Here is an 18,669-nt window from a genome sequence, read left to right as displayed (position 1 = left end):
ACATATATATTTAAAAAAAATTTAATCCAAATATCATTAAATTATTTTAGCTAATATTTTTTTCATTTCAGCTGAAGTTCAAAATAAAAATTCAAATAAATTGAATCATTTTATTTGACATAAAAGTTTTTAAATAGGTCAACAGATTTCAGATGTATAAAAAATGTAGTTTTACTTTTTATTCATATAAAATGTTTCATAACGTATTTGATATATTTTTTGATTACTTACCTAACTTAGTAGAGTTCCTACAAGTTGCAGTTTAAACTTGGTTAAGTTTAATCAGTAATTATACTTTATTAATAAATTTTAATATTAACCAAGTTATATTATTATAAATATTTATATAATTTTAGGTAATTTTTGGTAGCTTTGCCATTCAAGCTCCTTCTCTGGCCAAGTAGCGCATTGGGTCTGTTATTCTGGTAGAGAATCGCAATTCGGGGTGGTCGCTGGCCTTACAATGTTGTTTAGCTTGAAGAGCTGACGCTCTGAGGACGGGGCATAGTTTGCTAGCGTAGTTGCAGTTCTGCATGATTCTTGGATTTCTCATATGTCTCAGAGGCAGAGTGTGTGTGTGTGTGTGTGTGAGCCTGTGTGTGTGTGATTGTTGCCGTTGGTCCCTTTATAGAACTGCCTGACAGCCTGTATGAGCAAAATCTTGCAGTTTCCCTGCACACACACATACACACCCATACACACACGCATACACACACATACATACTCACATATATAAATATACTTAACACAGCAGGATGGCTTGGCCAGGCACAGATGATGGTCAGAGCAGAGTGCCAGGCACTTGTTGTCGTTGTTGTTATTGTTGTTGTTGCTGTTGTTTGTTTGTTTGCTGCTGTTGCTCTTGTTGTTGTTGTTGCTGTTGCTTTTTGGTCCAGTGGCGTCTTCCTGTCGTCGCCTACTTGAGCCAATATGCTTGCCATATGGATGCAATGTATCTCTTACGTTTACCGTTACGTTATGCTGTCGCAATGCACATGTAATTCGCATATTCACAATCCAGGACAATACAAATACAAATACAATTGTGTGTGTTGTGTGTGTGTGTGTGTGTTATTATGCAAAAGTTTTTCCAAGCTGTTTTCCATGCCAAATGCATATTTGCAAAAAAGTTTCGAGCTTTAATTGGCCTTTGTTTGAAATGGAAGGAATGAAATTGATATGAATTTTCTAGATGCCTGAAGAGAGATATTATTTGCTATTTACATATGTTTGTAAATAAAATTAATTTATTATTTAGGTCAAATGAGTCCAATTCTATCTTACTTAAAACTTATCTAACGATCCTCAAAGAAGTCTCAAATACAAATATAAATAGAGTTGAAAAATCATTGTGTACCTAAACTTTATTTGCTTACTGTATATTGTTATTCGTTTAATCAGGAGCTAGATGATCATAAAAGACATTCACAATGGTCAGAGATTCAATCAGATATCTAAGCTTCTTCTTATCAAATTTATTTAGGTTCCTTCGCCTTCTGATCATACTTTATACAATATAAATAAAACCTTTAATGTTTAAGCAATTGATAGAATTGAAAAGAAAAGATCTGATAATTTTATAAATATGATATTTTTATACTTTAAGAAAAACATCCGCTCATATTTTATAAAATTTAACTAAAATCTGTAATCTTTAATCTTTAAAAAACATAATACAAGTGATAACAGTTTGTAGAAAATATATAAAATTCTTATCAACGAAGATCCACTTGATCTCAACAAACAACAACAACAGCAAATACAAACTGTTTAATGGCTTCAAGTGTAATTACACTAAGCCCTGATTGCGCTGAGTATGCGTGCATAAGCACAGGTAGTAATAGCCGACCACCTGAAGCTCCAGCTAGAGTCTAAAGTATTTTTGCCTCGTAATGCGCTGCCGGCGGCCTCTGGTACTGAATCTGATTCAGAATCCGACTCTGGTCGCCGCTGCGGTTGCTGTCTCTGGCCTCTCTATACGGTCGCTCGGTTCGCACGAACAGCTGATGATGCATATAAATACCGAGTGGGAGCAGAGTGAGTGCTCGCAAAATATGCGGATGGGTTTTTGTTATTTGGAGGGCGATGGCGATGGCGATGGCGATGACGATGGCGTTGGCACTACTGAGGCTGCTTGACTATGTGTGAGTGCGTGCGTGTGTGTGTGTGTCTGGGTGTGTGGCTCGGGGCCCCAAAACAGCCCAGACAGCTGGGCAGACAGGCGGTCAGGCCGATTGGTCCCATACGAGAGAGAGCCCCCACCGAGTCTTTCAAAGGCCAAGTTCAGTATCTTGAACACACATTTCATGTGCTGCCTATTGTTGTGTGTTGACCGAGTGTGTGTGTGTGTGGCTGGCGTTGCAGTTGCGCGATTTGAAACAACAACAGAACTCGCAGTCACACCCCCAAGTCCCCCTGCTCCCCACTCCACGTCCCTAGCCACCGACCAACACCAACTTCGACTCGAACTCTGCGAAAGTCTGCCGTGATTCTGGGCCATGCAGTCAGCCGCCTTCATGTGACCCAATTTCGTCGGCGAGCTGTGAAAGTGAAGCTCTGAACTTCATTTTCGCAACAGCCGGTGGGTGGAATCCCCGTTATGGCAGGTGGGAATTTAATTGGTACACAAGATGATCAAAGGTTAAACTTGACATGATTTAGCTTAAACTGAGAGAGCAAGGATAATGCAGATGTACGTATGTATGTATGTACACATATGTATATGTACATACATACATACATACATCTGTATATATATATGTATGATCATACCAAAATTTAGTTTCAATAAGTTTTTGAAATGAGCCATGGAATTTTTGCATATTTTATTGATTTTTTAGTTTTTAATTATTATGAAATATTTTAAACAAAATAAGAGTAATTTTTGATGAGTAAATAAGTTCAACTGTTTACTTGCATTTAATTTGTTTATATCTGCTTTAGTTTCGATTTAATAAGCTATGAACCACTGTATATACATACATACATACATAATCTCTCTCTCTCTCCCTCTTTCTTGACGCATCATCTTATCACGATCCCTTTGACTACAGTAATTTTTGTAATTTAAGAATTAGCAAGGGTGAGAGAGGTAGATAGAAAGAGACAAAATGGATCTCTAAATGCCATAAAAGTGAACTGTAAAACTTTTGGGTGTCATTTCCATGCGATTTGTGCTTGTGTGACACAGTGTAACGCATTTCGCTGTTGTTTTAGTTGTTGCAAAATTTCAGAGAGACAACGATAAGCATGTGCTGCTCATAAAAGTAAGCAAAAAAGAAATAACAACCGCAACAACAATCACAGTCAGCAGTTCGTTGTCGTCGCCGTTGTCGGTGTCGTTGTTTTCGTCCGGTTTTCGCAGTTTTCTCTGAGTCTGAGAAATTGAGCGACGATTTCTACATACACACATGCACTTACATAAATATCTATAAGCATACATATGTATGTACATACATATGTATTTAATTATGTATGTATGTATGTTGTATGTTACATATAATAGCTGTTGTCGCCAATGTCAGCGCCAAGCAGTGCATGTGTGCGTACGTGTAGGGTGTCTGTGATTTATGCTAGCCGAGCTGGTCGCGTATGCCAAAAGACAGCTAGTTTGCACCATAATTTCAGACACAATTTTATGTTATAGCGCGAAAATACGATGATTCGGCCCAGCCTACACTCACCCACACAATAACACGCGTTCACACCATACACTCATATACCACTCAGTCACAACTCTCTTGCTCTGATGCTCTCACACTCTCGCGCTATCATGCTCTCATGTTCTCATGTTCTCTTCACTTTGGCTCAGTTGCTCGCTCGCTCGTTCGCTCGTTTGCTTGCTATTCGTTACTGTGGTACAGTACGGTTTGCTTTCATTGCTGTTTGTGTTACTGATTCGCTTTGCTTTTGCTTTTGCTATTGCTATTGCTTCTGCTTTTTAAATTACTTGCCTTGTGCTTTAACATTTGCTGTTTATGCGTCTCATGCTTTGCTTTTGATGCTAGAGAACATTCGCATATTCTTTGTTTAGAATGAACCAATAAACAAAATTCGCTCAACAGTCGGCTAAATTATTGCAATTAGGGATGACAGCGTGCTGTACAATAAATCGTGACACGACATTAAGGAACATTTGATGTTGGTGCATGAATATTTATTCACTTTAATTTTTAACATCTTATAGAAATGATAATGGTTTATATAATGATAAGTAATAAACATTTCACTTGCATTGACTAAGGAAAATAAAAATAACGTTGATTTTTAATATTATTTGAACATTTTCTAATTAATCACTCGTTTCATTAATACTTATGAATATTGTTGCGCTTTGCGAAGTACTAATGTATAATTAGGCCTGCGATTCCCCTTAAGTCAAACCATTCCTAGTTTACATAGTAAAAATTTTAAGTAAATAGATTCACCTCTGTGGTGTCACCGCTGATCTTGCGACGCTCCACTGACAGCATATACTGAATTTTGGATTGCATAATCATTGCATTCGAGAGAGGCATGCTCCTTAGTTGGGCTGCAACGCTGAGTCCGAAGAACATAAATTCATCGTCGCCCAGCGATGGTAGCGTCCGAGTTCGATCCAACAACGCAGAGCTTACAACCGGCGTAGGGTTGACTTCGACTGGGGAGGAGGGTTGGGCTGGTGGCGTTATGAACCGCAACGGGGGTGGCGGACTTTGATTGGGCATTACGGATAGAGCTGTTGTGGGTATAAGCACCTGTTGATCGGGCTCGAGCTCCATTTTAATTTCGCGCTTCTCTTCGGACTCCAATGGAAGCAGCTTGATGGTCTTCAAGCGAGGTAGCTTGATCTGCAAACGCTTTAAGGGTGGCGTGTTTACCAGCACTATATCTTCGTCCGATTTCTGCATATACGAAATACATACATTCATACATATAAGCAATGTAAATTGCCAAAATTTCGCTTTACCTTGTCCAGAAACTGTGCCAGAAGCTTGTGCAGTGGTGCAAACCAGGGAATTTTCGGCGTATACTTGGGATTTGCTCTGATCTTTTTCAGCTCCTGATGATAGCCCGTGCGCAGATTTTTGATTTTCATCTTGACACCCTGTAGGGTAATCGGATTCTCAGTGGGTTCCACCTCGGCATTAATGCCCATTTGGATGCGCTTGTAGGCGGCATTGCGAGCAACCCAGAGCTGGGGCTGACGGTTCCAGAGGCACGGCTCACGGCTGTAAAGCTCCACGAACTTCATGTGACGCTCGTCGGTGAAGCGAAATGGTAGACCGCCATTGCTTGACATGTGAATGGGTGTTTGGCAATGGCAGTAAATGGGAGAGCAAAACAAAACAGAAACAAAAAAAAAACCGTTAGGCGACCGCGTGTTCACAATGCTCGCTGAGAACTGCGGCCAGCCGATTGTTGCTTTGCTTTGCTCTGAGCACCTTTTGCTTTGTTGGCGTTCGGCTCTTGCTCTTGCTCTTGCTGTTGCTTTTGCTCGTGCTGGCTTGCCAAAGCTTTCGCTTTGCTTTTAGCTTTTGTTCTATGTCGCAGCTCACACGTTATCGTGCTTTACAATTCTCTTTCAGTCAATTGAGAGATGAGGAAGACTGGGCAAGTGGAGTAGATTTGTAGAGCCGCTCTATCGATAGTTGATAGCAATCGATTAACGCCTAAACTTGGGGAAAGCAATTGGCGATTTCACATACATCTGTATACATATGTATGTTTGTATGTGTTTATACATATAAAAGTTGTGTTTAGTCTTGCTTTAGTGAGTTAGTCTATTTAGGTAAGAGAAGAACGGCAGAGGCTATACTGCTAATAATCGATTACCGATAAAAATGTTTTATATATGTACATATGTAGGCTTTGGAGCTAATTTGCATGCCTGAGATAAGCTGATTAGTCAGTCATATACCTATCAATAGCAGCTGAAGTCGTAGACCTATTCTTAGAAAGAGGAACGTCAGATAACGACTTAGGAACAGAAGCATGTTTATACTTGCAGTCTATACACGATTAATTCAAAGCTTAGCTCTTTATTTATTATGCATACTTTTAAGCCTTGTTTCGATAATGTATGTATGTGTGTTGATCCTTCAATATAAAATTACTTAGACAAAAAAGTTTCCTGTATCCTAGAGGATGAAATAGAATCTCATCTCAACTAAAGCATATTGAGCAAAAAGACAAATCGAAGGTAAAGGCATTGTTCAAGTATCTAATATGACCTATCCTATGCAATTCATTTGAACTCAAAGAACTCAAAAAGTCTTAAAAAGATTTTGTGTGCAATTTCCCAATGCTGCAGCTTAGCAAGAAATCGCGCAGAGAATTTCACAGAGAGTCCTTCGACTGCCTGCCATTCGTGTTGTCCTTGTTGCCTTTGTGCATTGCAAACAGCGCGTGACATCGTTATCCTTTGTATAAACGGCGATGCCGTTGCCGCTGCCGTTGCCGTTGCCATTGCCTTTTCCTCTCCCAGCTAGAAATTTACCCTCAAACAGCATCGACTACAGCGAGAGTTTTCCTCTAGGCCTTCGGCTTTTATTTCACAGAGCTATTCAATAAGATGATGGCGGGAAAACGATCCATAGAGCGCCTGGCGCGCTCGCTCTTGCTCTCGGCCTCCGTCTCTTCCTTTCGCTCTCCCTCTTTCTCCTGCTATGCGTTTGGGTGGGTAACTTAACCCTAAACAGGACAGCAGCCGTTACAAGCGGCCGTTACAATGGATGTAGGTATGTTTGTCCATGAAAAAAATTGCCCTGCTTGAGATTTTTTCTTACAACGGGAGAAGTGTGGAGGGTTCGCCTGGTAATTTGTGTACTCTTTTTTGCATTAAGTAAATCTCTCGTAACAAAGGCTGCAATAACGATCTATAGCAGATTTCCTTTTGATATGTAAATATATTGCATTTAATTTATTATCAGGTTTTATTTTAGTTTTTAAGCTTTTAAAGGTTTTGAGGTCACTTGAACATATTTTTGAAATTTTTCCCGGATTTAATATAGGAATATACATATGTATATAGGAACATAGAAAGTCTTTACAATGCTAGTAAAATTAATTAAATTATTTAATTTTCAAGTTTTTAGCCTGAGACATATTGCAAATAGAACATGAAATATATACATATGTATATCCAAGACATCGAGCAGTCCATTTGTGACGTCAGCATTTGTTATTTCAACCTTTTTTGTTTTCTCAAATGTGCACAACAAAAAGCTTGCTGCTATATAATTCAAAGACAATGCTAGTCGAATGGGTTTGTTTTTTCTGTTTCAAAGTCAAACAAACATATGAGTTGGTTAAATAAGCTGCTGAAAAATTAGTGGATATTACTGAATTTCTGAAATAATTAAATACTTATTTCTACATAAGGCTCATATTTTGTAGAGCTTTGTTTCATACCTCAGTAAAATATTGGCAATAATAATAATAAACAATTTACCGTTTAAATATTTAGTATAAATTGCGCAAAGACCAACTGATGCATACATAAGCATATGTATATATACATACATATGTATATGCATGTATTTATACATTTGTATGTATTTGCATATGTAAGCATTTAGTCCATGTTTTTTTTTTTTTTTTTTTTTTTTTTTTTTTTTTTTTTTTTTTTTTTTTTTTTTTTTTTTTTTTTTTTTTTTTTTGTAAAAATTTTTATATTTTATTAACGAGCTTACTGCTACCATAATGGCAACTTAATCTAGTTCTACATTAAAAATAATAACAAACAGATCTAGACTTAGATTATAAATTTATGTGTTAATTTTTAATATTACTTTAACATTACTATTAGTATTATATTAATTAATTTAATTATGTTATTACTCTTTTGGGCAAGTCCGTTGGGTGGCACTTCTTGAGTCGTCTCTTCCTCGGCTTGGCAGTTAGCCGTCTGGCTAGTACGTTGCTGTGGCTGCCAAGGCGTTCTATATACCTTGCGGAACGTGATTGTAGGACATCTCCCACCTTTGGAACCTCTAGATCCTTTTCGATGTCTCGAGTCCTCATGTACCATGGGGCATCGCAGATTCGCCTCAGGATCTTTGCTTGGGCGACTCTAATTTTTTCCAAGTTTGATTTGGATGCAATGCCGTATATTTCTAGGGCGTATTTCCAGATCGGGCTTAGGATGCTTTTGTATATCGTAGTTTTACTATAAAGCGACAGCTTGTTTTTTGGAGCAAGAAGCCATGCCATTTTTCTGGATTTTGCCATTATTGACTGCCGTACCATGGTTGTATGGGCCTTAAAGTTTAGCTTCCTGTCCAGTAAAACTCCAAGGTACTTGTATGAGCTCTTTTGTGGGATTCTGGAGCCAAGCATGGTGATGCCGCTGCAAGACAAAGTTCGTGTGGTAAACGTGACATTTACGCACTTGCTGGTGTTGATGCCTATGTTCCATTTTCTGGTCCATCCTTCAAAGCTATTTACATACTGCTGCAAGGATTCCGTGGCTATGTTGATGCTAGGACTTCTGGTCAAAACTGCAGTGTCATCTGCGTAGGTTGTTATCAGGACGTGTTCCTCATCTAGTCCAGTAACTACATTTGTGGTTGGCATGTCAGCTGTGTATAGGTTGTATAGCGTGGGTCCAAGCACGCTACCCTGTGGGACACCTGCGCAAACTGAGCGTTTCGAGGACTTTTCTCCACTCACAACGACTCTAAAGTACCTGTCCGTGAGGAAGCTTGAGACAAGCTGGAATAGCTGCGGTGGTAATATGTTCTTCAGTTTAAATCGGAGACCATCGTGCCACACTCTGTCAAAAGCTTGTCGGATGTCCATAAAAACAGCAGCCGCATACATTTTTTGTTCCATAGCGTCGAGGGAGAAGTTGACTACACGATGAAGTTGTTCCGGCGTGCCGTGCCCTTGTCTAAATCCGAACTGCCAATTCGGTATTTTTTGCTTTACAGGCTCGAGCTTTATGATACGATCCAGGATCACTCTCTCTGCCATCTTCCCTAGCGCCGAAAGTAAGCTGATTGGACGGAATCCCTCAACTTCCGTGTGGTTTTTTCCAGGTTTGGGTACCATCGTGATCAACGCCATTTTCCAGCAGGTTGGGAAGTATCTCAGTCTAAGCATGCTGTTGAGTATTAGGACAATAAACAATAACGCTTTTTTGGGCAGTAGCTTTAAAGTTCTATTATCCAGCAAGTCCTCTCCAGGAGATTTTTTGGTTTTCAGTTTTTTGATTTGCTGCACAATCTCTTGGAGAGTGACTGGAGTTGCAGGCAGTGACATCTGAAAGGGCGTCTCCAAACTTAGCTCAACGTCTCTTCTGGTCCTATCAGAAGTGAGATTAAATGGCTTAAATCTTTCCTCTAAGCTGTCTGCAAAGACTTCGGCTTTCTGTTGACTGGAGTAACACCAACCACCCAATGGATTTTTAATTGGCATTTTCGGTATAGCGACCCTTTTAAACCGACTTGTAAGTTTCCAGAGTGTGTAATTGAAAGGTGCATCGGGGCCCGCACTTTCTAGTATTCCATCAATTTTCTTCTGCTTGACTTTTGCAAGGACCTTTTGCAGCCGATTGGATAGCCTTGTGTAGATCTGGTGGACTCGAGAATCCCCAGTTCTTGAGTATTCTCTTCTCACCCTTCTTTTGAGCCTTATAAGCGCGTCAACATGTGGGGGGAGAATATCTCTTCGATGTTGTATTTGCGAGCACTGGGTTACTGGAGTAGCAGAAGATGCAGCTAAGGACACGTTTCTCATGAAGATTGAGATTGCATCTTCAAGATCAATAATAATAGTAAACAATTTACCATTTAAATATTTAGTATAAATTGCGCAAAGACAAACTGATGTGCATATGTATGTAAATATATTAGTATATTTGTATGTATGTATTTATGTGCATATGTAAGCATTTAGTCCATGTGAATTTGTAAAATATGTTTTTGCCTGGGATTAAATTGTCATTTTTGGCGCCATTTTAAAGTCAGGTCTCAGAGCCCGTTCTGTATGTACTACTACGTGACAGTGAGAGAGCCATTGGCAAGAGTCCGATGAAAAGACACTCCACTGCTCTACACACTCACAGCTAAATATGTGGGGCAGATGAAGAACTATTTAAATGGTTCATAATTCTCAGTTAGCTAATTTGAAATTGTTTTTATTGTAAATACGCTTTGCGGCTGCCATTTATTGCATTTACATTTCGAACTGAATATTTATTGACGTTATTTTTGTTTTTACACGGCTTTTATCGGCGTTTCTGCTTTAGTTCTATATTTCTGATTTATCTCAACGTGTATGTCTCAGATAATAAGCCGGCTGGCTTTTCACTCGCTCTCTCGCATACTCTCTCTCTTTTAGATATGGTTACGTGTCGTAGGGGAGTAGCAATACATTTCAATAAGCAAATATAAACATATCAATTTATTGCGATTTATAATAAGTAAAACTATGTAGTTTGATGCATACAAACGACCATCACATATAAATACTCTATCATCTTGAATATCTAACAATCATCAATATTAATCGTATGATTTTTCAATAATCGTGCTAGGCCGTGCCTCGTTGAGGGACGTTTTGCGTCACGCGCTCATCTTAGGTAGCATTTCTGCTTATGTATGTATGTCAACTTCAACGATATCACCATTTTTAACAGCTGCTTGTTTTCGTTATAACACTGAACGCTGCGTCCGTACAGTTAATATTGAGCAGCTCAAGAGAAAGGTTGGTTCTGTCACAAAAATTCGGTTTAATATAATATACAGCAGTGCGAACAATTTGTTGAGTGAATTGAAACAGTGGATATAAGACTTTTATATTAATTTATTTTATTTTAAATTGTGAAGTGAATTAGTTCATGAAAGAAATTAACAATTTTCAGTTATCATTCATACTTTCCCAGTGCCCAGTGAGCACACTTCAAATCGCCTCATCACAACGTACGACGTTGCTGTACGAAGAGAGTAAAGCGATGTCTTTTCTGACTTTTTGATTGCCGTGAGCGACGTTCAGTCAAAATGGCTGCTTGGGCTATTTATTGAATTCATTTTGCATAATTATGTGTAAAAAATGCGTTACAATCTTCAATAATTTGTTGTTCTTTAATAACGCACGGCCAGTAAACTAAAAATGCGCGCGTTTTTGTCCTATTCACATATTTTACTTTGTTTCCGTATTTGTATTTGTTTTTACTTGGCATTTAACAGCGTTTCTGCTTTGCCCCTTCATTTGTGCTCTCTCACTCGCTCTCGCTCTCTTACTCTCTGAGAGGGAGAGAAACTGGCCAGCCGGCAATTTATCTGCTGCCGACGTCGCTGTCGCGCTGCCTGAACAACGTTTGCTGCTGCTTTTCGTTTCCTTGCCTTTTTGCTTGATTCACTCAGTACAGTTGAAGTCAGTAGAGAAACGTGAAAGGTTGGTAGACGCACGCAGTCCAAAAATAAAAAACTAAATTAATTTTGTGCAAGACCTTAAATTTAAAGTGTGACAATTTAGTTTTCATTTCAATTATTGAAAAGATTCATTAAATAAAATAATAATTGTTTACATAAAATGAAGGCGAACTATATTTAAAAATTTTACAATGTGCAATTTGTTGAATGACAGGCCAATTATAATAATTAAATAGTGAAAATGATGTTTTAACATCAATTTTAAAAGCATATTTAACAGACTTTTTAGTTAATTTTCGCCTGCTGCTTATTTTTTCACCATACAAGTTTGCTCTTTGCAGTACATTTTTCATACAAAACGTCGCTTGGCCCTGGGCCTGTGCTTGCTGTGCCAGTGCAAAAGAGCGCGTCGCATACACGACGCTGCTGTACCACACACAGGCCCAAGCAAAGCAGCCAGTCCGAGGCGGCAGTAGTACATACAGAAAAAAGTGTTGCCATTTCGGTCGTTTGCACTCAGCGCTGTGGGAGCAGCATAAAGAAAATGGCTGCTAATATTCATAATATTGTAATTTGGCATTTAAATGCTGATTTTTTGTTTTTATTAATATTGATATGTGAATATTGTTTAGGCTGCGCGCACTCTGTCGTTTCTAGTTAGAAAGACGCGCGCGCGCGCTTTTCAGAATTGTCAGCTTCGACGCCAGCACCAGTGTATTTGTTTGTGTGTGTGTGTGTACGTGAGCAGTATTGCCATCTCTTTTGATGCGTTCGGCCATTGCTGCATGTATATGTGCCTGCTTGCTTGTGTGTGTGTATGCCTGCTGTATGGTGGTGGCTTCTCTTTGCTCTTCTTTTGAGCGGCATTTCATCAGCGTACACATTTCTTATTCTGCAACTGATACTAATATATTTTTTTTTTTTTTTATTGATATTTCATTACAGCTCGAAGCTTAGCAAATTAATTTAGTAACTTACTACTTACACACATAAAGACACAAAATAAAATGGCCGATAAACCAAAACGTCCGCTCTCTGCTTATATGCTGTGGTTGAACAGCGCACGCGAGGGGATCAAACGTGAGAATCCTGGCATCAAAGTCACCGAGGTGGCGAAGCGTGGAGGTGAATTATGGAGAGCAATGAAGGATAAGTCGGTGAGTTGATAAAAAAAAAAATCAATTTATATATGATTAATTTGATGACTAATTAAATTTCTTTATTGCTTTGCAGGAGTGGGAGGCAAAGGCAGCCAAGGCTAAGGACGATTACGATCGTGCCGTGAAGGACTTTGAGGCCAATGGTGGTGGTGGTGGTGCGCCGAATGGAAACGCCAAGAAACGCGCAAAGCCTGCCAAAAAGCCAGCGAAAAAAAGCAAAAAGGAAGAATCCGAAGATGACGATGATGAGGAGAGCGAATAAAGCATTACATATTACTTTGTTGGCATAATTAAGGAAAACCACAAGAACATCTGTAGTGGTCCTCCTCCTGATTCAGTCAATCGCATTTCGTCTAAGCTACACCACCAACCCACACACACTGCACACAAACCACATACCCAAAAAAAAGAAAAGAAAAACAAACAAAAAACCCATAACAAAGAGACCACCTCCAATAATATCAAAAGAAACAGGAATGTTGCTGTCCGAAATACGCAACAGCAACAACAACAAAATGAACATATGCAAAATTGTATTTATACTTAAGAATTTAAGTTTATAGTAGGCGAGTCTTTTAGTATACACATTTCACGAGAGGACAAAACACTTCCGTTTTTTTTTTTTTTAACGTCGAGCTCAACGCGTGCCGGATTTTTGGATCCCGCCGCATTAACGAAACTCAAGAAAGACGGCGGTAAAACAAATGAAATTGATCGATTTGTGTATCTTGCATAAAAATTTTGTAAATTAAACGATAACGTAATTCCATTATAAATAAACAAAAAGAAAAGAAAAGAAAAAAAAAAAATAAAAAATACAAAACATAAAAATTGTTCTGAAAAACTATATACTGTACGTGAGTAGAATTTACTCACACAACAACAAGAAAAACACATTGAGAAACGTTGCTAGGGTCGGCCAAAACGAACGGCACATTTACCGTCTATTATATAGATCGATATATACCAATAGCTCTATGTGCGTAATGTTAAACAAGTTATAACAGATTTAATGAAAAAGATTGTACAAAAATGCAGAAAAAAAAAAAACAAAAGGGAAAAGGCGTTGAGAGAGCTTTTTCAAATGACGTTCAAAAACGAACGAAATTTCGCTCAGGTTTTTCGTAATTATTGAACTCTAGATAAACATCTTTGTTAATCCCTAAAGATGTTGCAAAATAAAAAAAGTAAAAGAACAGAAACAAAATATATATTGCATTTAATCTGTAGTCTTAATTAATATCTATATAATTTAATTTCAATATGAGAAAAAAATAAACAAAACAAAAAAATTAAATAAAATAAAATACATTTTTTAAATGCGTTAAAAAAGAAATGTTTGGATTTTTTTTTTGAAGAGGGCTATGGATTGTGTGGATTATTATATATAGAGTATATTCCCATATGATTTGCTTAAAGCACTAGGAGAAAAACAAACTCGAATTGAAACGTTTTTATTCTTATTTATTGTTTTTTTTAAATATCATCTCATATTCAATAATAGATCACTAAAGCTAAATGATTTCATCGGCTGCTGTCGCTGCTGCTGTTCTCGGGATTCATTAGATGTAAAATGTTTAATGTTTAATGCTATGTTGTTTGCCTCATGCATACAAATACCGTTCATTACATTAGGCTATTAATTCATTCACGTTCTTGTTGGGATCAAAGTATAGTACTCCATGGGATATTATGTTTAACAATGTTAAGCCTATAAACTAACATTTAACAAAAGCACAATAAGAATCCAGATCAACTTTGAGGTGCGATAGTTAAAATTATGCGCTATAAGATTAAGTCATTAGGTATACACAACATATATGTATATATATATATATAATACACAGATCTATGTATATATATATATATATAAACAATTTTCAGTTCCGTGCTTTGGATTGGTTCGGATGGGATGCACACACACACATATGTATATATATATATATATATAAAAAATCATTTCAGATCGTAGAGCTTGATTGGAGTTACTTCGGTTGGTTTGCTTCAGACATATATGTAAATACTATGAACTGCTTATAGAAGAAGAGTTAATACATTTCAATAGATTAACACATATTAAAAGTTGATTTTCTTTTTCTTTTTTTTTTTGGGTATCCACGACGGACAAACATATCTTAGTTGTGCTTATTTAATTGAAGACAGAACTTATAACAAATATGGCAAAAAAAAAAAAAAGAAAATGAAAAACAACATCTCTCCCAGAGCCGGCGGCAAACAAAAAAAAAAATAAAGGAAAGAAAAATCTGCTCAAGTTTTTCCCCCCGACTGGCCGTTGCGTGCATGCGTGTGTGTATGTGTGTGTGTGTGTGCAGCAAGTGGACAAAAGACAAACAAACAAACGGAGATAAGCACCATCAGGCTGTGGCATCCTGAGCCCTCTAGTTGCGGTTCAGCCAGAAGATGGTCTTCAGCACAAAGTAGGCCAGGCCCAGACAGTAGACAATCTTCTCGCGCTGCATCCGCTGCTCGTTGTTGATCTCAATGTTCAGAACGCGTCGATTCAGTTTGGCCAGCTGCCGGCGCAGATAGAGGATCTCCTCGTGCGGTGACAGTTCGCCCATGGGCGTGCCATCGCGCTGGGCCAGCATGGAGGCATCCAAACTGTTTGGCTGCTGCTGCAGTTGCTGTTGCATCAGCTGCGAACGTTTGCTGCCGCTGCCCGTTGTAAGCTGTAAACAGAGAGAGAGACAGGAGGTTAGTTAACTTGGCTTAAAGGCGCCACTCAACTCACGTCAAAGTTCTGATAGACCATGGCTTAAATACTAAATATAAAATATCTATCATAAAGTTGTTGCTTGGCTCTCGAAAATTTTGACAAACTACAAACGATAATTTCAATGACAACTAATTTCAGTTAGTCTCTGACTAAACACCGTCTAGAGGCAGCAGTAATTGCCAAATAAGTTGACTTGGCTCAGTCGAGAATTGGCAATGCAAATAAATATTTGTAGATTTATGAAAACTTGGATCGTAGCACTCCCCGACTTTTCAGTCAGCATCTGAACATCGTACGCCTCTCCACACCGATTGGTAAACAAAATTTAAGAAAACAAATAAAAATAAAATAAATAAAATCAATAAAATTAAGTCAAGCTGAGAGTATGTCACAAGCGCACTATTCCGAGGAGGATGAGCTGCCCAAGCCGGAGTCCATCAGCAATGCGGTCAAGTGCGAGCAGACGGGCCACATTATGGAGGCGATACTGCTGTATGAGGAGAGCATCTTCAAGCTCAATCAGCTGGCCAATTCGGATCCAAAGAAACAGCAGCTCTATCTCAAGCACCTGAAGATGTACGAGGCGCGGGCCAATCAGCTGCGCGATCAGGTCAAGGCTCATCTGCACTCCAGCAAGATGCTGGAGCACATCACCATCGAACGGGATGCGAGGGGACGAGGCTATCAGCGTCTGCTTGGCGCTTACTTCAACGACAGCGTGAAGGAGGCGCATCTGAATGAGCCGCAGCTCTGCGAGCAGCATCATTTCAAGAATCTGGTGAACTTCCTGGAAGTGCTGGTCAAGAGCTGTCGCTACTTGAAGTACATACGACTGACGACGCGGCCGGATCTGGCGTTGCCAAAGAACCAGCTGCACATCCTGCAGCAGATTCGCGCCGATCTGGCCACGGGCAACATTCACATGAACTTCCAGCTGGATGAGACGCTGCACGACCGCAAGATCGTGCTCAGCTCCGGCGTTGTCATCAAGATCGGACGCGGCCTGCACTACTTCGAGCCGTGCGAGCATCTCTATACGCTGGGCCTCTGCGATTTCGATTTTCGCAAATGCCTGGCCACCGAGGTGGACGTGTGGAAGTGCCGTGCCTTTGCCAAGCCGCTGCGCCAACAGCCCGAGCATCCCGCCTACCAAGCGACAGCGCCCAAGGACATCGATCAACGCCCCCACCCGGGCATGCCCAGCATCTACTCGAGCGAATAGTGGGCCGCAAAGCAAATTTGGCGTATTGAAAGTACACAAAAAGACAGCAGCATTCCTGGTCAAAAAGCAACAGACTCGAAGAAAATTGTGGTATTAGAGATGAAATTTTACAAATATATAAAAACTAGATACAGACACAGATGGAGGCGAGAGGAGTTGATATGGGAGCAGATGAAGAGGGGGGACTGCAATTTAGACCAAGTTTGAAATAATATTAAGGAAAAACTATATATAGAAGATCTTCAGATAGTAGATAGTAGGAAAAACTATATATAGAAGATCTTTAGATAGTAGATAGTAGGAAAAACTATATATAGAAGATCTTTAGATAGTAGATAGTAGGAAAAACTATATATAGAAGATCTTTAGATAGTTGATAGTAGGAAAAACTATATATAGAAGATCTTTAGATAGTAGATAGTAGGAAAAACTATATAAAGAAGATCTTTAGATAGTTGATAGTAGGAAAAACTATATATAGAAGATCTTTAGATAGTAGATATATAAAATGCTCCTGATTTGCTAAGGTATTTCAGATATTAACTATACTATAAGAGGAGTGTATGATATGTATGATCTAGCCTAATATTAATTATCAAGTACATTTGAATTATCGATGAGCTGAGCTTGACAAAGATTAGATCTTCATTAATAATAGCCTTATAAATGATATAGGAAACTAATAGAAAAAGCTAGTATTCAGCCTAGAGAGACCTATAAATATAAGTCAAAGATATGTATAAATATATTCTATAATCTTCTCTGATCTACACGCCTCCAGTTAAAGATAACTTATTCTATCGCTCTCAGAATATTCCCATTAAATCTCTGCTCAGAGCTCTCCCATAAGGTGGCTAACCACACGGATTAAATAATATAAATAACATCAATGCATTTCGCAGTCAGTCAGCAGTTCGCTAATCTCAAAACAAACAATTGAAATGTGGTTCGGGGCGGGGGCGACTTTCGTCATGAGCGGCAACGGCACATGGGCTGATAAGGGATCGAAATCGTATCGAATTACGGCCGTGCAATGTGCCAGGCACGTCACGAAATCGAAGAAGACATTAGATTAGAAACTTTCGCAGACAGATCTGACTTATATAAAGGATATAGATAGACAGAGAGAAATCCTATACTGCATTTGCTCACCTGCGAGTCGGATTCCACGGAGTTGGCGTCGTTGCTGTTCTGAAATCCCATGCGCACGTTGCCATTGGAGCGCACATATTGTGTGGCACGTTGTGCCTCCTCGTCGTCGTCCACATCGCCGTCCAGATCGTTGCCATAGAAATTCCCGTTGGGTCGTTGATGCGGCGAGTTTTGCTCCGAGGCCGATGGGAAGGGATGATCCGTGAGTGTAATGACGCGCGGCGGCGTCTGTACACGCAGAAAGCCCACCGACGGATTCTTGGGCAGTATGGAGTTCTCCAATTGGATTTCACGCGGTGCCGAACGTGTCTCCAGATGCTGATTGTGGCCCAGCACCACAATCCTATCTGGCACATTCATGTCGATCTTGTCATGATAATTCCACGAACTAATCATTCCATTCTGATTCGACAGCAACAGATCCTCGTCGGAGTACTCGCCGGTGGCCTTTATCCGTTTCGGCACGCGCATCTTGTCGTTGATCTCGTGCGCATATTTCGCATCATTGAACAAATCATCGTCCAGCCCGTTGAACATGGGAACGGGCGATTGTGGTGTGACCATTTCGTCTCTGGACTTTGGCTCCTCTCTCGTATTTATTTGCCCTCGTCCTACTGGGATGGGGGGCGGCTGCGACTGCTACGACTGCTGCGGGACACTGCTATTGGGCCACGGCCAGGGATTTTGTTAGGCGTTAGGCGTTTGGGAGAGGAGACGTTTTCATAACAGTTATAAATCACTGGTAATTTAAGTTCAGATTGCACAACATGTTTGCTATTTTATAGTGTCGTGGAGATTTTGTTAATTTTGTGTTACTTACATTTTTCGAACTGACAGAAATGCTTCCGTATAGACTCGTATGTGCCGTGTAAATTTTAAGTTTCTTTTTATTTTATTCTTTTCTTGTCTTTATCGCTCGCCTTTTGCCTTTTGTTGTAGAAATATGTGTGTGTGTAAAAAGGCAGCAAAAGAATGTACTAAATAAGACCGCAAAAGCGTTTGATTTGAATATGCAAGCAGTGCAAAAAATTATGAAACTAT

General features: G+C 39.2%; 4 protein-coding genes and 1 long non-coding RNA gene across 10 annotated transcripts in view; 3 read left to right on the top strand and 2 right to left on the bottom strand.

Moving 5' to 3' along the window:
* Window positions 1-4,222: 4,222 nt before the first annotated feature.
* Window positions 4,223-5,611, bottom strand: LOC115564634 (uncharacterized). The gene is made up of 2 exons (XM_030389194.2): window positions 4,949-5,611; window positions 4,223-4,883 (listed from the first exon to the last, which is right to left on the bottom strand). Exons 1-2 carry the CDS (start codon window positions 5,279-5,281, stop codon window positions 4,410-4,412), a joined length of 807 nt encoding a protein of 268 aa, XP_030245054.1. The 5' UTR covers window positions 5,282-5,611; the 3' UTR covers window positions 4,223-4,409.
* Window positions 5,612-7,534: 1,923 nt separating this feature from the next.
* LOC149091116 (uncharacterized) overlaps window positions 7,535-18,669 on the top strand; it is a 36,157-nt gene continuing 25,022 nt past the window's right edge. Inside the window, exon 1 of the long non-coding RNA XR_016196991.1 lies at window positions 7,535-7,640. This is a non-coding gene — a long non-coding RNA (uncharacterized LOC149091116). The remainder of the gene's footprint in view (window positions 7,641-18,669) is intronic.
* Window positions 10,536-13,348, top strand: HmgD (High mobility group protein D). Of its 2 annotated transcripts, none has more exons than XM_089261465.1 (3): window positions 10,536-10,689; window positions 12,303-12,514; window positions 12,591-13,348. In XM_089261465.1, exons 2-3 carry the CDS (start codon window positions 12,365-12,367, stop codon window positions 12,777-12,779), a joined length of 339 nt encoding a protein of 112 aa, XP_089117591.1. In that variant the 5' UTR covers window positions 10,536-10,689; window positions 12,303-12,364; the 3' UTR covers window positions 12,780-13,348. The 2 variants fall into 2 exon arrangements, with proteins under 2 accessions (XP_089117591.1, XP_089117590.1); XM_089261464.1 differs by lacking the exon at window positions 10,536-10,689 and adding an exon at window positions 11,222-11,379.
* Tango11 (transport and golgi organization 11) lies at window positions 13,965-18,606 on the bottom strand. 5 transcript variants are annotated; one of them, XM_030389197.2, is made up of 3 exons: window positions 18,449-18,606; window positions 17,629-18,289; window positions 13,965-15,207 (listed from the first exon to the last, which is right to left on the bottom strand). In XM_030389197.2, the coding sequence occupies exons 2-3, from the start codon at window positions 18,190-18,192 to the stop codon at window positions 14,917-14,919; spliced, it is 855 nt and encodes a 284-aa protein (XP_030245057.1). In that variant the 5' UTR covers window positions 18,193-18,289; window positions 18,449-18,606; the 3' UTR covers window positions 13,965-14,916. The 5 variants fall into 5 exon arrangements, with proteins under 5 accessions (XP_030245057.1, XP_030245058.1, XP_030245056.1 ...); XM_030389198.2 differs by having other exon boundaries at window positions 17,629-18,286; window positions 18,449-18,600; XM_030389196.2 differs by having other exon boundaries at window positions 17,629-18,367; window positions 18,449-18,599.
* LOC115564637 (MIT domain-containing protein 1) lies at window positions 15,277-16,611 on the top strand. Its single transcript, XM_030389199.2, has one exon. The coding sequence runs from the start codon at window positions 15,640-15,642 to the stop codon at window positions 16,474-16,476; it is 837 nt and encodes a 278-aa protein (XP_030245059.1). The 5' UTR covers window positions 15,277-15,639; the 3' UTR covers window positions 16,477-16,611.

Source organism: Drosophila navojoa, chromosome 5, assembly GCF_054131105.1.
Source record: "Drosophila navojoa isolate 15081-1374.11 chromosome 5, UAZ_NAV_1.0, whole genome shotgun sequence".
Classification (NCBI taxonomy): Eukaryota; Metazoa; Arthropoda; class Insecta; order Diptera; family Drosophilidae; genus Drosophila; species Drosophila navojoa.
Note: the sequence above shows the minus strand (reverse complement) of the source record. Positions and strands in the feature narration are given on the sequence as shown.

What these genes read in the sequence shown, in the direction of transcription:
- LOC115564637 (XM_030389199.2), top strand. Translation starts at nt 15,640, where the DNA reads ATGTCACAAGCGCACTATTCCGAGGAGGATGAGCTGCCCAAGCCGGAG.
- LOC115564634 (XM_030389194.2), bottom strand. Translation starts at nt 5,281, where the DNA reads ATGTCAAGCAATGGCGGTCTACCATTTCGCTTCACCGACGAGCGTCAC. An exon ending in TGGCACAGTTTCTGGACAAG is followed by an intron (nt 4,884 to 4,948) that starts GTAAAGCGAAAT and finishes TCGTATATGCAG; the next exon opens with AAATCGGACGAAGATATAGT.
- HmgD (XM_089261465.1), top strand. Translation starts at nt 12,365, where the DNA reads ATGGCCGATAAACCAAAACGTCCGCTCTCTGCTTATATGCTGTGGTTG. An exon ending in GAGCAATGAAGGATAAGTCG is followed by an intron (nt 12,515 to 12,590) that starts GTGAGTTGATAA and finishes ATTGCTTTGCAG; the next exon opens with GAGTGGGAGGCAAAGGCAGC.
- Tango11 (XM_030389197.2), bottom strand. Translation starts at nt 18,192, where the DNA reads ATGGTCACACCACAATCGCCCGTTCCCATGTTCAACGGGCTGGACGAT. An exon ending in CCGTGGAATCCGACTCGCAG is followed by an intron (nt 15,208 to 17,628) that starts GTGAGCAAATGC and finishes CTCTGTTTACAG; the next exon opens with CTTACAACGGGCAGCGGCAG.